Below are 18,321 nucleotides of genomic sequence, written 5' to 3'. Positions count from 1 at the left end.
GCACTTCCAGATAGCGATTCATTTCATTCTAAATAAGTCTTCTATCCCCCTTTATCATCCTCTGGAAATGCCCGTTTCTCTTTACTGACTCTGAATGAAGTCTGGCGTCATTGTCCTAAATCTTAGAAATGAATACGTGGGTGGCTCAAATTAGGCAAAATCCCCCTAGATATAAAAACATTAATAATCTCAGTTTAAATACAAAATATTATTACTTTTTAATCAACCCTTGCTCTTTTCTAAATTATTAGAATCAGGAACATAGTATGTAGTAACTTTTTTGCCATCTTCCTACAGAACATAAATCTCATTCCACAATTTTCTAACAAAGGTTTTTGTCCATTAATAATAGAAACTGTTTGGCTGACCAGAAAGAGCATAAGTTCTGTATTTATAGCTGATACTTAAAGTCTGAAGAATATGTCCTATCAAATTATAAAAATTTTGAGGCACATCAAATTACTAAATGCTGCATAGATCATTCTCTCAGTATTTTTTTTTACTAGAAAAGATTTACGTAGCAATTAGGAATTTGATCTACTGTAAAACTGTTTTTTTTCTTTTCCGTAGAGCATTAAGATTTTAATTTGCAATAACTGTCCAGCAAATACCAAGTAACTCAATTGGAAACAACAATGCGAGTCACAGTGCCCCAAATCTCAAGGTCAATCAATAAGTGACCAAAGTAGAAGCTGTTCCTACTACACTGTTTGAACACTGGGTACAGCTGCCCACTCTATGATGTTTCTATGCACAGGGTACAATGTGCTCTGGAAGGAATGTATGTCACAGGTGTGGAGGAATGATATGGTACCCTTATTAAAATATTTCAATCAAACCAGAACCGCAGTCCTGTAGTATATCTATCATTAACAAGTACATATAGCACTTGCTAGAGCTAAAGAGCTCCAAAATCCCTCTCTGTGCACTGGGGTAAAAGGAAAAAAGTGGTAAGCAATCTGTGTTAGAGCAGGCCAGGGCACCATGACAAAGCAACATTAGCAGCTATAGCAGTACAAATTCTGCAGTAGCAGAACACATAAGCATGCAGACAAGCTCAAAAAACGAGCAATCAATTGGCTCAACAACACCATAGTGAAAGTAACATCAAAGTTAACAGTATTTCTTTACACAGAATAAATTCTCAGTTCTAACCAAAAGAGAGAGCCAGAGTTGACAGGAAGATAAAAGTTCTGCTCAGGTGATTAAGAATATAGAACAGTTGTCATACACTATATTATTATTATTGTAACAAAACAAAAAGGTCACCATAAATAAGTTCACAGCACTACAATTACAGTGTAGACAAAATATTAAATAAACTTACTTTGCTAGAGAAAACAGACCTTTAAATTAATTTCAGCTTTAGTCTCTGAATAACAACAGGATGACTCTCTTAAAAACACCAGACAACTAAAAAGTTACAGACAGTCCAACATTTTGAACAGGTACATTATAATGAAGGTTAGTAGAATTGCTCGATACGAAGAATACTCTTCCTATTAGAAAACTCAATTTTTCAGTTACTCCAATTTTAGCACCTGGGTTCAATTTTCCATGCTGAGTATCTGAATTAGATTTCCCAGGGAATATTTTAATCTCTACATTTCAGAAACACTTATTTCTGAAAACAAGTTTTATTACACTTAAAAAATTACTATGGCTTCCTCTTTGAGAGTAACCATGTACATCCCTACAAAAATCCACTCTCAAGCTGACTTAAATTACATTTATTAATATTTAAATTCCCTCTCCCCATCCTTCCATGCTCTAATCACAACTATCTCAAATGTCTGGGTTCTACAAAAAAAATCTTCCACTTTTACTGGGAAGGACTTTACTGGGGCATAAGATTCATAGAAAGATGTGTATTGTCTATCTCTATTAGGGGGGGAAGGAAGACTAATCATAAATAATGATAAAAAACTTAATTATGTTCTTAACATTTCTTGCCTATGACATGCATGTGGATATTTAAAGTTGTATACTCTACTGAACGTGCAATAATTGTGAATTTTCTTTAGGCTCAAATTTAAAGCTTGTTCAGTATGATATCTATAACCATCCCTGCCCCCGCCTCCGGGGTAAATTTTAATATTATTATAAGAAAAGAAAAAAATCTTTGGACTTACTCGGAAGTAGTCACTGCAGGCTGCCAGGACTGCTTTATGTGCATGGAATTTCTGCTCTTCAGCAATAAGGGTGATATCACAAAGTATGCCATCACTTCTTTGTTGGTTCAGGGCTGCCAGGACAGCATCATTATGGGAGCTGGACTGACAAAGCCTCTGACCTGTCAGCATTTCCTGAATGCTGAGAGGGGAAAGGGGAAAGATTTTGTCAAAAAAAAGATGTAGGAAACAAGCAGACTCTGTCAAAAACATAAAATAACTTTTTCTAAGACAAGATTGTTTGATAATTCTTGGAAAGAAAAAAAAGTCATGAACCCTGTCAGGCAAAAATCTTCATATGGAATAGACATCACAAGAAAAGCTCAGTTTAACAAAGTATTATGAAACCTGATTATATACTTAAATTTAAAAACCTCAACTGTTCTGATTTTCATTTGCTGCACTGGAAGTCAGCTGGACTCACAGGATTAATGCAGAATCATTTTAGAATTAAGTGAGAAGAATAAAGGGCCTAGGCCAATGGAATGACAGAAAACTTTACGTGGCTCAAACTGATGCATTAGTGAAAAGGAGTATGTATGTATGTAACTAGTCCTACTAAAAAGAATGAGGACTTATGGTCTCAGGTGGCTGTTCAAGTCTGATACTGCATTACTGAATGTTTTCAGACCATTTCAGGTCATTTACATTTATGAAGTGTTGTGGGTTTTGCTTGTTTGTTTTGTAGTGGGGGGGAGTTTGTTTGTTTTCAAAATGCTGAGGCCTTCTACCACCTCTGAATATCTCCTTGTACGAATACAAGATTCCCATGTCATCCAGCCTAGGATTGTCTGATTGCAGCTTCCTTTTCTACAGCAGAAGGAAGACACAATATAACTGTTGATGCAAACAGAAACAAATCAAACAAACCCGCAAATCCTCTTTGGCACAAAACAGTGCAGTTTATTTGAAATCTGTGAGACTATACCAATTTATATTGCCCGAGAATCTAGTCTTTATAGAAGCTGAGTTTACAGAGAGTCATTCCTGAGTAAATCGAAGTGAAGGTATAATTTTTTTTTTTTATTAAGGGGTAAATAAGCTATCATTTTTCCACTACAATCATGTAATTCACTCCATACACATGCTATGCAGCAGCTGTGTGGCTGCTATATTCTCCTTTCCCATCAACACACACTCTCTGCACTGCCTATCCAACTCCTGCACCTCGGGCATCTGTAAACTAATGCAGACCTGCCCTGCAGACTGTTTGCTCTAATCTAACCTAATCTTTTTAAAAGATAAGAACTAAGATGTTACCTCTAGAAGAAGGATGGCCAAAGTGGAATTACACAGGAATAACCTGTATCCGAATTTCACCCCTTCTCTAATAGTTTAGGTTTCACACATGGACATACCCTACGTACATTTCAAAATTATTCATTCAAATGATTCTTTTTCCTTCAGCTGTTCTGTTTGTGGAAGCCCACTGGTGTTCTAAATGACAATTATCAAGAAACGTAACTTGTTAAAATACAAGGGAATTATTTCTAACAATTATTTCCCTTCTGTAACTTCTATAGCAAAGTGACTAAATCAAACTAGTGCAAGTATAATAAGCTAATTATACCTAGAGATGGTTTCTCTTTATTTCTGTTTTTATTAGGCCTTTCTCCCAATGTTGTGAACCATGACCTTCATTCCTCTTGCTTTTTTAACCATCATCCAGAGGTGAAAGCCCTTTTCCACAAGAAAAGGACTATTTCACTCAATAGAAAACAGATCAGAGAGACAAAGCACAAGGGTAATTTTTGTGGGGAAATTTTTTATATATATACACACACACATATATATATCTAAAATCAGGCATCTGTGGTTTTAAATTGAGCTCTATCATAATCCTTTTTTCAATTCAATGAGCACAGTGAAAAATCAATTGCCTGTAACCCTTGCGTTAACAACATATGAGGAATGTATGCCAGGCAACTTAACTGGAATTTATGAATGAAAAAGCACTGATTCATTAAAAAATAACGTGGCCACTTTGTAGTGATATTGTCAGTTGATAAACTCAACAGCTATAAAATGCAAGGAATTCTTGATTCTCTTCTGCTGCAGAAGCGTGGCAGGGAAAGGAGAACAGAACTGGAATGATATGATGTCCCAGTAGTATCAGGTAGATCTCTGAGCTCCCAGATCAGCCCATGAGTGTTAACTACTCTGTAAAACAGAACAACTACCAGCATATCAAGACTAGTGCAAGGTTCTGCAGAAAAGCAACTAGATAAATAAATTCTGCTGAGTGTTCTGCCTGAAAGTGCTCCCAGAAACTAATTAAATCATAAATATAAAATTCTCTGATGAGACAATGGGCAATCCAAATAAATGAGAAAGACTAGACTGGCAAGTACACATAGGTGATTAAGACTCTGTAAGAGGGAAAGAGACAGAATGGGAGATTCTGTAAGGCAGGAAGTGAGTTTGGAGAAAATGCTTTGAAGCCATTTCAAAGAACTGAGAGTAGTATGTCCTGAGTAGTGGAACACTACACACACCAAAAATGATCACCAGCCACCAATTCAGATGCACGAATGTAAAATGCCAGTTGCTTCCACAATCAAAAATTCCAAGTATAGACAAAGGCATAAACAAGGTAACTTAAGAGACTGTGGGTCCCAAATCGATCCCATGCATGCTTCTCTTTGCTAGAGGTAAGTGTTCCTACCTAATGAACAAAAATACTAGTTTCACTTTTCTACTCTCTGTTAACTGATACTTTGGTAAACATCATCCTAAATGTGAACGACTTCCTACACGCTACCAAGTACTATACCTCAGGCACCTCTCAGATGGCATCTTTCAGTTTTGCTCTTCTGAATATCAACGCTTATAATCCTGTAGGGAAAGCAGCAAGCATTCCAGCTAGAAAGAGAGAAAGGAGAGGAACATTAAAATTCAAAGTATGCACAGCCTCGGCCTTAAAGATCAATCTTTTCAGGATGTGTAATTCAAAAGCAACTTTCTTCAATTCTTCTACTGCAGAAAGACATACCATATAGATTAGGTGCATGTGAAATTTTATTGGCTAGATTGAGTACAGTCTGAAAGTGGCCTTTCCTCTAGTCTTTTCTAGAAATTCACACCCTACCATCTGAACTTCCCGCATCTACTGCCCTTGAGGCATGTCTCCTTTCTGCAAACTCAGGAACACATACTATTTCAAAAAAGTGGAAGAGTGGTGAGGAGGGATATATCTTCCCAAAAATCCCTCAATTTGAAGAGTAGGCCAGAAGCATCTATTGGTGTTCGCTTACTTCCTTGAAAAACATACAGCTATAAAAATCTTACATCTCTCTCAGTGTAATTTCACAGGCCTGTCTAGGGTCTAAGAGGTTTGCCATACACCTAAACTCATGCTTTGACTATATTAATTTTTCCTAAAGACACAATTTGGTAGGGGAGAGGGGATAGGTTTACTGTATACTCCAAAAGGCAGCTCCCACTTCCCCCAGAGCAACATTCTTGATTGACCAATCAGTGCTATGACTAAGACCACGTCAACCTGGATGAAGGGCAACGAAGTTGGTGAAGGGTCTAGAGCACAAGTCTTATGAGGAGTGGCTGAGGGAACTGGGGTTGTTTAGCCCGGAGAAGAGGAGGCTGAGGGGAGACCTCATCGCTCTCTACAACTACCTGAAAGGAGGTTGTAGCGAGGTGGGTGTTGGTCTCTTCTCCCAAGTAACTAGCAATAGGACGAGAGGGAATGGCCTCAAGTTGCACCAGGGGAAGTTTAGATTGGATATTAGGAAAAATTTCTTCACCGAAAGGGTTGTCAAGCATTGGAAGAGGCTGCCCAGGGAAGTGGTTGAGTCACCATCCCTGAAGGCATTTAAAAGACATGTCGATGTGGTGTTTAGGGACATGGTTTAGTGGTGGACTCTGGCAGTGCTAGGTTAACAGTTGAGCTTCATGATCTTAATGGTCTTTTCCAACCTAAACCATTCTATGATTCTATAAACAAACCTTCTGGCAAAAACAAACAGTACAGTATATACAAGCAGTATGATCAGATTTATAAACTCTATAGCTTTTTTAAAAGGCAAAATATTAAAAGTCACCATATAAATTAACCTATGCTGTTTAACGAATACTGAAAGTTGCTTTTGTAACAAAAACAATAAAGGATGTTGTAACAGATAATTATTCCCAGCACCTGAATAAGGTGACAGAACTTTTCCATCTCTGCTGGTTGCCAGTGTGCCCCTGTAAAAGCAGTCATCTTTAATACAAGGGTTTTTTTCTGCTTTCCAATCAAAATGATGCCCTATTCCAGGTGCTATCAGAGGCTTCCACTGAGATCAATACTGAAACACCACAAACACCCTTTTGTAGTGTTACTAATTAAGCAAACAAAAGTACAAATAATCCAGTTCTTTGCTTATATTAATTTGTTCTTAATTTTGCCCCTTCATCTCACACTGACTGGTAGTTTTACTTTGAAAGCCACTACACTAATTTCAGGGAGACTCTGCAATGGGTATGTAAAGGCAGAATTAAGCCCTTAGTCGTTCCCCAGATAACAAACAAACAAGCAACCTGCAAGAAAGGACTATTAATCCTTTTCCTATCCTCCTGAATTACAATTCTTCATTCTCCAGACAAAACTACAGTTCCTACTTGCCAGAAAGGCACAGTGACATCTACCTTTCTGCACGTGCTGTCACCTGCACCACAGCAGTGGAAGGACCAAGTAGAACTATCCAAGAGTTTTGAATTTTGGAGGCTGATAACTTTGTTTGGCTGGATTGTCTTGAATACAGTACAAGGAATACTCTTGAAAATTCCTTGTAGATTTCAAGTCCTTACTCCAAACCACAGAAGGAGCAGCCACTCAGTTTAGATACAATTGTGTGTTTAGCTACGTGAAATGTAGTTTTCCTCCACCTCATTCTCAAAAACAGCAACGTCTAAAACTTCAGCCTGGGACAGGCACCTGGCATAGAAAACTACATCCTGAACAGCTGAAGTGTCCAAAGAAGTAAGTTATTGAAAACAGGGTTCTATGACAAATTGTTAACTGGTGTAACAGCCAGCACAGCCGACACATGACATTTCAACTTCATGTATCAGGTATAAAAGAAAAAATAGATTTTAGTAGAATAGTCAAAGGAAAGGTACAGTACTTTGGCTGCTTATTTAAACCATATGTGGATCGTTTAACGTAACACTGTGACAATGAAGTATTACAATTCAGCAAAATTTGAAGAATGGAAATGTTTGCATATTTTTCTCCCTTTTCCCAAAAGGTTATAATGCTGAGCAAGGGGGTGAGGTCATTGAGAACTTAGGCCAATGATTCAGCTGAATGCTCAGCAAATTGGTATGCAGTGCTTCCCAATGATGGTTTCAGAACATTTCACTCTCACCATCAACTCGGTTTCTAGTTACATTAAGCAAATTCACTTTATCCTTCAAGAGGCAGAAAAACACAGCATATTAAGTTAGTGGTCCAGGTGCTGGCAACTAATGAAGCAAACACATTTCCTGATCGATGTACCTGCTATTGTATACACCCATATATGACCTATGCAACATTTCAGTGGTCAGAACAGGCTTCTAAGTTCAAACTTTGCATTCGTCAGTACCAAAAGGAAAGACTCAACAGTTAACTTGACTGATACACACAAAAGTTTTAACTAGGTCCTTAAATGGCCTAAGTCCTACACCAGAACTGCTAATACAGAACTAATATCTGTAACTATTACACCATTACAACATCCATATAAATGCCAGCACTACCCATACTGGCACAAAGAATTCTAGAGCAAAAATTCCTTACTCCACCACAGTTGTGAATATGGACATCCAAATCAAGGGTTTGAACTCTGCTGTTTGGAGAGACAGCGGCCAGAAGCAACTCACCTCAGATATGCAGAATTCCTTGTATCATAAACCAATGCATTACAAACAGAAAACAGAAGTATACTTAAGGAGGTGCCTGAATATTCAGCTAAAACAAATGAGAACTTTTACAATAATCAAGTCTATGCAGATATACTTATCAGACATTCTGATGAAATATATAAAACATAACATATACAATATGTAATATATAAAAAAAATATGTATACAAAACACCTGCATAAGAATAAGGATTCCAGATTCTTATTCCATAAGAATAAGATTTCCAGGATGCCCCATCCCTGGAAACATTTCAGGTCAGGCTGGACAGGGCTCTGAGCAACCTGATCTAGTTGAAGATGTCCCTGCCCACGGCAGGGGGGTTGGACTAGATGACCTTTAGAGGTCCCTTCCAACCCAAACTATTCTATGACTCTATGATTCTAAGAATAAAGAACATAACTTATTGGTTTTCTAGCCACTGTCCAAGTCTAAAGCAACTCACCCTGATATCACATCTGAACAAGGTTACTTTTTTCAGTCTCAGGGGATCAGAACTTAACACTTTCTGAAGAATGAAGAAAAAAAGCCATTCTTCTCCTAGGAATTCAAGTTTCAGAATAGGAAAAATCTCTCAGATGACTTTAAACAGCTTGACAGCATTTTCAAGGGGCTTTCATCAAGGTTTGCAAAAGATGTCTAGGATACACTGCCTTGTTTTTTCCACATTGTTGAACTTGTTTTCATGCCACTCTGCAATCACATCCAGAGGCACCTCAAAGCATGGGCCTAACTGGGCCCTTGAGTGCACATAGGCTACTAAGGACTTTCTCTCTGCTTCTGTCCCTCTCACGATCCAGAGTCAGCACTACCAGAAATACAGTTCAATAAACTGTTAAGCTTCTCGACCAAATCACCCCGAGTTTCGGCAGGCCACCCTCCTTCCTACTCATCACAGCACTGCACAAACAAGCATTCTTGTAATGATAAACTCCCCTGAAAACAGTAGAGCCCAATTCACATTTTTATAAACATGGGTAGGAAACTTTAATCAATTTTTCTTCCTCATCTTCTCTAATCTGCCAGTTTTTTAAGTCAAGAAATGTCCAACAGTCCTGATATTGCTGGCTGCAATTAGGAAATCCTACACCAGCCAGAGACTGGCAGGGAAGAAATTCAAGCTTTCTCTGACATTTTCAAGAGGTCCAAACTCTCTGGCCCACAAAAAAAAAAAAACAAGCAGCAGTGAAAGCAAACAGGAGAAGGGCCAAGGCCTGGAGGAAAAAGTGTTCCTTCTAAAATAACTAAGGCATATGCTGCAAAGAATTACAAAACATCCAAACAGTCCCATATTGAGTTCAATGTTTTACTCAGACAAATCAATCTTTCCTAAATTTTGCCATATGTCTTTTCTCCTCCCAAGTGCCAGCACAGCATGCCTCACTTTTTATTAAATCTACATCACATATACAAGAGAACTATGACAGTGTGTAAATCATTTAAACAATACTGCACTGATTTTCTTTAGCAATATAGAATTACTTAATGCAGCTCAAAATTTTTAATAATTGGAAATTCTGATGTATTTATTTATCCTTGTTAAAAAAAGAAAAAAAAAGAAAAAAAAAAGAGGCACTTCCATCTGTTGCATGGACGTGCTGTGCCAGGACAGTTCCAAAATCCTTTGTACCAAGAGTTTTCTTCTGTTTCAGATAGCTGGATCCACCTTCTCTATGTAAACTAACTGTCATCGGTACATAAGGAAGTTCTTTGTGTTAGAATGTTTAAGACATACTATTGTCTTTCTATTTAACTACTTCAAGTAATTAAATTGGTTTAAAAGATTAGTTTACAAATTTAAGGATAAGACTTTTGGTTTAAATGGAAAACTTTAATTCCACCTAAACCCTTCTGTTCTAGTGAAATACTCCATTATGCTGGAGATTAACAGGAAAAGTATAGGCCAAACAGAAAATGCTCACTAGATCTTAGGTTTGAGATACATGCTAAATTTGCCATAAAACGTTGTTTTGTATATTACTTCTTTGAGACATTCACTTCTTACAAGTTTACGATGAAGATCGCTAACCACTGATCCTATTACATTTTACAACTAACTTTTATTTCCTAATTGCTTCATTAATTTGTTCACATCCTAGAAAAGTGCAAAAATTAAAAATTTGCAAACAAAAAATCTAGTAATGATCCAGTTAGGGCTGAAAGAATACAACAATAATTCAGTGGGGAATGGGGGGAAACCAGTAGTTTTCCATGAAAACACAGTATACCTAGGGATTTCAACCACCCCCTCCTACAGCAGGCGGTTCTTCACTCTCCCAGTCCCTGCCTTTGCCTTCTGCGGCTTGGGCGGTGAGGCTTGAGCACCTGCCGGTGAAGACTGAGGCAGAAAACTCATTGAGTACCTCCACCTTCTTCATATCCCCTGGGTAACCAGGTCTCCCATTTCATAAATTATTATGTCCAACTAATATATCAAAACAACGTTTGTTCTGTGGCAGCCTCACAAAATGTCAGTCTTCCTATACATTTTTTGTCTTAGTCTTATGATGCAGCATAGTAAAAAGTAGGTTTTTTTACTCTCTCAGGAACAGTGTGCCACTCTGCTGCATCCATCACATATTGCCAGGCTATGCTTCCTCTCTAACCTAAATCAGCAGTGTAGTTCAAGAACTATTTTTTCGAAGATTACTAAAAAATAGTATTTAAGTAAGCAGTATTTCTTCCTTTAATTTAGTCAATTATAATATTGTTTTGGAAATACTAGACAAAGCAGTTTATTTCCAAAAAGCATTTACTGGCAGAATGCACGGGTACTTTTTCAGAAGCAGCTCTCATTCATTTAAGTTAGTTTACTCTTGAGGAGCCAATACCACATTCAAGATTTACACAGAATGCATCTGAGACATTGAGAGAATTTCAGTTACACCTTTTCTCATAATTTTGGGGTTTTTTCCTTGTGTCATTTAGAAATGAATTGCAGGAAAGAAAGTATTTCTGATTAATTCTTGAAACTACATGCCAACAGAATACTGATTGGATTAAGGGGGGGAGGGGTGTTGGAAATCAAAACAAAACTCACATTTTGCCTAGTTTACTACTGAAAATAACTTGAATGCCACAAAATTCACTATTTTTCCCGCCAAGTAGTAAGGGTTTTTTTTTTTAGCTCACATATCCAATTTTACAGAGGGACTTAAGTCATAGTCCAGATCATCACAGAACTAATTCTGCAGCTGCTACTTAAGAGTTCAGCTTAATACAATATTCAAGAGATACTGAAAGATGCTTTTATAGACAGAAGAGATCCTCTCTTGCAAACACGGCCAGTATCAGAATTCCTTTAAAAGACAGGTCAGAAAATTACACGGCAACTGATGCCTTCTTCCCCCCCTAAAGAAAAGAGTGTAACTATGAAGAGCTGCAACACAAAATTTGAGCCAAATATCTTTCAAACAGCTCACTGAGATCCACACAGCTATCATACATAAATCTTCACTGCAACCAGATGCCACATCCCTGCTCCTTTGATGATCTGCATTTGGAGTGAGGTAGGAGAGCAGGCTGCTGAAAACCCTTGGTGATGCCTTCAAGTGGAATGAAGCAGCTACTGCTTCATCCCCCACAACTGCCCCTGCTGCTTCAGACCCACTCAGAGTGACAGAAAGACTGGCTTGCCTTTCTGGGAAGATCTATGTTCTTCACCTCCTAATACAGGATGCGGTGAGAAAGTTTGGGAACTGTGGAGTCCTTTACACTAGTACCACTTAAGGCTTTCACCCAGTTAATCACAAATAAGGTTGCTGATCTTCTATTTACCACTAAACTTCACAGAATCGCACTGCGTTAGTTAAGTATTACTCTGCCTATAACTCCTCCAGTGTGTGGAAAGCCCTCCAATTTCTCCTCCTTTAATTTTTTTACTTTGAATTGGGAAAGTCACTCATTTATCTATTTCCACATTATCTAAAACAATACTGCCTATCAAAAATCTATTTTAAAGAATCAATTTTAACACTCATTCAAACCAGCTAGCCAAACCCTGAGGATTTAAGTAAAGATTTTAATCTCATTTCACATATGTAGCTTTTAGTTATCTTCCTAAACTGAGGTGGTCTCACTTGTCAGTAACCATTAAAACCTGTTGATTTGTAAAACTTCCAACTGTGATTTTTTTTTTGTTTCTGTGAGTACAGATAATGTATCTTTCCAGTTAGCAATATTTCATTTAGATATATTTATTAATATTCTTACTTTTGACTCTTAAGTTATATTGGAAAATGGTGAATCAACATTACTTTCATTAAATTTGCAGTGTGCCAAACTAGATTAGATAGAAACTTAAGAAAATTCACATACACAAAAATGTTAACTAGACTAGAAATACTCAATATATAAAGAATTCAAAAGAGATTTTGCATTTTTAAGTAGTTATCTTCAATCAGTTATCTTCCCTCCCTCAAGTCACTCCTTTTCAAAATGTGTATTTTAAGTATTGAAAAACAATTTCACTTAAACTCACACTTCTTCACTTTAAGTTAGAAGAAATAATAACATACACCAGGTGCAAAAATGAACTGAAGGGACTGTAAGCATCACATTTCTCTTTCCTGTAGAAAAGCAAAATTTTGAACCAACTAGATATATCATGAAGATAAGGCATTTGGACTCTGTGAAATGTTATTTTCCCTTTGACAACTTCAAATATCTGGTTTAAAGTTGGTCTTTATTTAAAAGGAAAATGCAACATTTAAAAACTATCAGAAGTACACTACATCCATTTCCTTCCAGAATGACTTCATAGCACATCCTGAAGGAGACTGTCACGGATGCAGAATACGACCATTAAGATTTACCCATGGCAATTTTCTGTCCCAGTTTAGATCCTTATTCCTAGGAGCTTCTGGTTTTGCCTTTAAACTACTCTGGTTTTAGTAAGTCAGAATAAATCATCCTTTCAAGCTGTACTTCACCTTCTCTCAGAGTAAGAGTCTCTTCAGAAACAAGACTATATGAGCTTACTATTCACAGAAAATAAAGAACAGCATTATCTTCTATTTTTTATCAGAGCTCTGCCAAATTAATTTGTCAAAAGGGAAACACTATGAAACAGCTAAAAAAAAAGTTTGATTGCAAACTTGCTCTTCTGAGTATATTAACAATTCTCTCCCACTTGCCTGGGAGACACTACTTTTTCCCTTTTTCGTTAAGATCTTTGAGAATTGAAAGATTTTTCTCATTCCATACAAAAATGTTCAAGAATGTCACAACTGTGAGGAAAACTCTGCCACTGCCCAATGTTGTCAGTGAAACCGTAACTCAGCTCAACCACGTGTTTCTCATCTAATTTACTGCCTCAGTATAGTGACTTTCAAGAGAAAGCATTCATAGTACCGGGGGAAATAATCTTAGGTTTAATGAAAATTACAATACCAAGGGAGTAAAAAATTGAAAAATGGAAAAATAGGAGTCGGTCAAAACAATGCAAGAAAATTCAGCAAAATCAATAATAAAGTAAAAACACAGTAAGAGAAATCAAACTGTTACACTCTTCTGATTAGTTACAAACTATTTTCTTGTGAGACTGGAAAGGTCATTGCTATCTTCAGGCCATCAGCTACAGTCAATTAGAATCATGAAGTTTCTTGTCTATCACTACCAAATTACCATCTGACTTCACAAATCATTAAGATCTTAAACCACAGAAATATAAAATGAAACCACAAGGATAAAGGATGTACTAGCAGAACCACATCTTTATGTCTTTATATCCTCTTTGTGGCTTTATATCTTCTATGTATCTGAATATATCAGTATTCAGAACATTTTTTCTGAAGAGTCATTCAGATTAAAAAAAAAAGCCAGGTTTATGGTCATCTGTATAACTTAAGGCATATTTTACCTACACTACCACTTGAGCAAGAGGTTGTCACATTCTACTGATAAAACCACATGCAATCATATACCTCAATGCAGCAGCACACTACCCGTGAAAGGAAAAAGTCTGAAGTTCTACTGGAAACCACTCATTTGGAGTTTGATGACTTTTGAGAACACATTTGTTTCCAGGATGTGTGTATACTGTTTAACATTTCTCATTTGATACAAGATCACTTTTATACAACTATAATAACATACCATTGTGCACTATCAGCTTAACTTTTCAGAGCCACTCACTGTTGCTATCATTTAAGCTATGATATGAATTACTCACCTGGCAATGACACCCATGTGTCATTGTTAGGGAATGGCTGGGAGAATGATATTACAGCTTGATCCTGATAGTTGAAGATATCCCTGCTCATTGCAGGGGATTGGACTAGATGACCTTTAAAGGTCTCTTCCAACCCAAACTATTCTATGATTCTATGAACTTATTTTCTCATCTTTCTGAAACTTGGGCAACAAATATGCAAAGCACTTTCAAAGTGAAGTATCTAAACCATACATTGAGTCCACAGTCATTATAAAGGGACAGGGTGAAAGCTCTCTGGCATTTATGTTCATTTCATGAACCTAAATGTTCAGTTACTTTGCCAAAGTATGCTTTCAAGATTTTTCCTGTAGAGCTCAAGAAAAGAAAAGAAAAGACAGGGTGACTTAAGTAGTTTATAATTGAACTTTCTTTTGGAATTTCATTTGCATTTTCATTGGATAAAAAACGACGACAAAAAAACCCTGTTCTTTAAACCTAAGCATTTTTCTTCTGGGAAATTCAACGTTTGCTGCAAAATGTGGAAGGCTTCTCCAAATGAGGTCAGAATGCTTTATAGTGGAGAGCAACAGAAATTTAACTAGAGAGATCATAATTATTTCTCCTGATAACTCTAAAAAAGAACACTGAAATGGACACACAAGAGTGAGGTGTGCTCTGAAATGCTGTCAACTTCATCAGGGCCTCACTCAGGTAAGCCTTGATTTTTAACTGTCACAGCCATCAAGGTGCTTTTACTGAACACAACAATCATTCTTTTCTAGAGCAGTAAGAGTCAAAAACACATGGGTATGTTTTTGAAACCACTTCAAATCTGCATATGGAGTATTTATGCCAGACAGCAGTATACAGTACTGTAGATAGTCTACAATGTTGGCAATTAGTCCACATGAACTTACACATTTTGTACCTATGACTGAAACAAATGATCACATTCTGTGCTTAAACCCACGTAAAAATACTAAGAAAAGCATAGGTGATCACTGGATAGTGGACAGCCTTGCATAACTGAGGTGACCAGGTGATCAATTATGTGTCTATATACTACACTATCATGAGATTTATTAACTAATGGTATTTCCAGTGAATGAGTATTTATATCTTTCAATAAAAGCATAGAGAGTTTATACATCTCTATGGGACCTACAATAGTCCTTCAACTTTCTCCACAAAATAGCATTCATGAAGTTTAAAAAGAAAAGGCTGTGAGTACTAGTAGCTAAGTAAACATGCACCTTCTAAGAATGACCTTCAGTAGCCACAGGGTGGCAGAACTACACTTCAGGACAATCTATACCTCCAGGACAGTGACCAGACTATTTCAAGGAGTCTTTTTCTCCCTCACAACATAATTACAATAGCATAAAATACTTGCTGTGTGTTCAGTGGGTACTTTCAACACCAGGAATCAGAATGAAAAAAAAAAGAAAAAAAGCCTGTACATAACAGTACAACCAACTGGCACTTCTCCAAACATCAGAGCATTGCAACAGGTTACTGACCTCCATGTTTCTATTTCAACAATTTATTCAAGTCATACAGTAACTGATCACTAAAATCACTATCAATTTTACCTCATATCATTAAATTAGCATTATATTTTTCATATACATTAACAGACCAAAGGAAACCCTAGATACTTCTTCATTGGAAGCGTAGATAATTTCACCCACATGCACCCTCAGAAGGCAGGGAAAGTTTCATCCATATTAGCAAATTTAACAGTGCCAGTGCTGGTTCCATTGCCCATACAGCCATCTAGACTACATTTGGTCTCTTGTGGCCTCCAAAATAAGGTGGCCACATCCAAACAACTAACTGGGAAAAGTCACCGACTAGCTCCCAAGCCATGCCTCAAAATGTTTTGGGAGGGCACTAAATGGCTCAGGTCAAGACCTTGCCAGAGACTGTTGTAATGGTCTACTGATATGACCATTGGTCAAACAAACCAACATGTTTGAGTTTCAAGCTCTGGCCTGGAATGGGCCATGCAATGTTACTAGCACAAACAAGGCTTTTGAATCCCCACACCAAACACAGGTGTTGTGCAAGAACATTCAAAGTTCTAGCAAACTCCTAACATAGGAACCATCTTAGGCAGTTTTATAAATGTGTTTTTCTCTATTTATTATGTTTTGTCTTTCATAAATACATGGAAACAGGGAGGGGGGACGAGAGGGGTGGAAGATATGTGGACCAGTTATTAATGAATATTAAAAAAAACAATAAAAAATTCGAATATGTAATTGGAGATCCTTTGTTAACATATACACTGCTAATTTAAAACATGCTTTGTACAAAGTTAAAATTTCCAGTCAAGTCAGTCAAGGACAGAACAGGGCATTCGGCATCTTCCTTTATTACAGAGCTTCTGGGTTCTCAACACTTTTTTTGGACAGTAAAAAATAATCTGCCATTTAAATCAAGCACTAAAGTACGGAATTCTGCTCTGGAGGAACAGGAGCTGTCTTCTAGCCTGTTGCGACATAACTGGCTTACCAACTATTCCTCCACTTTTCAATGTAAGAAGACAAAGATATTTGCAAACGCCTTTCTGTGAAGAGAAGAGGACATCAAAAGATTTCTGGCAGCTTTAAGCAATTTGGGCAGGGAGTCATTCATCTTGATGATGGAATAGATTTGGATGAGGCCAAGAGGAAGATGAAGAGTGGGAAAGATGATGGAAGAGGAAACAAAAGATGATAAGGAGCAAGCTGGTGATGATGACCAGGTGAGACAGCTGCAGTTGTTTCCTTGTTTTCCTCTTTTGCAAAGGGGGAGGGGAAACAGTGGAATAGTGCACATTACTAAAATCAGATGAGCATCTGGGCAAAACAGAGGAGAAAGGATGGATTTTTCCACAGCATGATCACAGGAAGAGAAGCCAGAGGTCAGCTGGGAATAATTCTAATTGCTGGGCAAGAAGGCTGAATGCTCAGTTCAGGAGTGAAGACTGAGAAGGCACAGAGAAGAAAGACAAAGAGCCAAGGGCAGGGAAGATCCTGGACCAAAACCTGCATGTGACACAAAAACATTAGATTTGGAAGAAAGCAACCAAAAGAATCAATGTCTGTTGAAGTCATTCCATCTAGATTTTAGAATAGAAATCGAGATCACCAAATTTTGCATCTTTTTTGCGGAGAAGTATCTGCAGAACACTTGCCTTCGCTTTCTGCTGACTGTGCTGGATTATAATGAATAATACCTGACAGTTTACTCAGGCAGCAGAGCTCAGTGCTAATGGTTCCAATTATGCTGCTGTTCCATGCAGTCAGTACAGCTCTTCCAGATTTTTTTCTTTAGTTTACCTTTTAAAAAGTGTTAAAAGTTACATGCCCATGAAGCTAAGAATGCTAGAAAAGGCAAAAAGCTAAGTGCTCCAATGCCCAAACTGAAGCTACCTATGATCATCCTACTACATGAAAAGGCATAGGTATTTCTAATTCTAACATTTCGTAACACGTGAATGTTTGATTTCAAGAAAAAAAAAAAGATAAAGTGAAATTCTTCTCATATGACTTGTTTGTGTTAAAAATAAAGTCAGTGAGGGGTAACAATATTAGGAAGACATACGCAGTCCCCTAGAGCCCTTTTTCCACACTTAGATTATACTGAAATTTCTGTAAGCCTGGTTAATGCCATTCCAGCATAAATTCTTGTATTACAGTGATACCTGTATTATTGTTGAGCTGCAAGCTGCTTTAAGTATAAAAGGAATTTTCACATGTAGCTTTTCATACTATTAACTTCTAATTGACTTACAAGTTTAAGTAGGATTGACAGGACCTGAAGTTAGCTAGAGCTCTGAAGTAGATCCATCTAAACTAGACCTTTTCCTTACAACAAACTCAAGAGTGATTAAAATACTTCTATACTGAAAAGCCAGATTTGATTAAAACTATTAAAGAATTCTAGTTTGAAAGAGAAAATCCAAACTAATTAGATGACCAGAATAAACAAGACTTAGACAAATGTATTTCTGGCCATTGTTTGTGGGTGAGAATTAGGGGGAGAGAATGGAGAGGGCTGCCCATCTCCAAATTTTGTTTCACACTGCAGTCACAAAAGCCACAAGCA

The 18,321-nt window shown here is 37.2% G+C and overlaps 1 protein-coding gene across 7 annotated transcripts in view; it reads right to left on the bottom strand.

Annotated features, from left to right (window-relative positions):
• Positions 1–4,967, bottom strand: part of KLHL32 (kelch like family member 32) — a 99,661-nt gene extending 94,694 nt beyond the window's left edge. For all 7 annotated transcript variants that reach the window (XM_009275399.1, XM_019471050.1, XM_009275403.1 and 4 more), the window contains exons 1-2: positions 4,945–4,967; positions 2,133–2,313 (exon numbers count right to left, since the gene is read on the bottom strand). In XM_009275399.1, the coding sequence (XP_009273674.1) occupies positions 2,133–2,313; positions 4,945–4,967 (204 nt within the window). The remainder of the gene's footprint in view (positions 1–2,132; positions 2,314–4,944) is intronic.
• Positions 4,968–18,321: the final 13,354 nt, after the last annotated feature.

This window comes from Aptenodytes forsteri, unplaced genomic scaffold, assembly GCF_000699145.1.
Source record: "Aptenodytes forsteri isolate BGI_AS27 unplaced genomic scaffold, ASM69914v1 Scaffold384, whole genome shotgun sequence".
NCBI classification, from domain to species: Eukaryota; Metazoa; Chordata; class Aves; order Sphenisciformes; family Spheniscidae; genus Aptenodytes; species Aptenodytes forsteri.
This window is presented reverse-complemented; position numbering and strand designations above follow the sequence as displayed.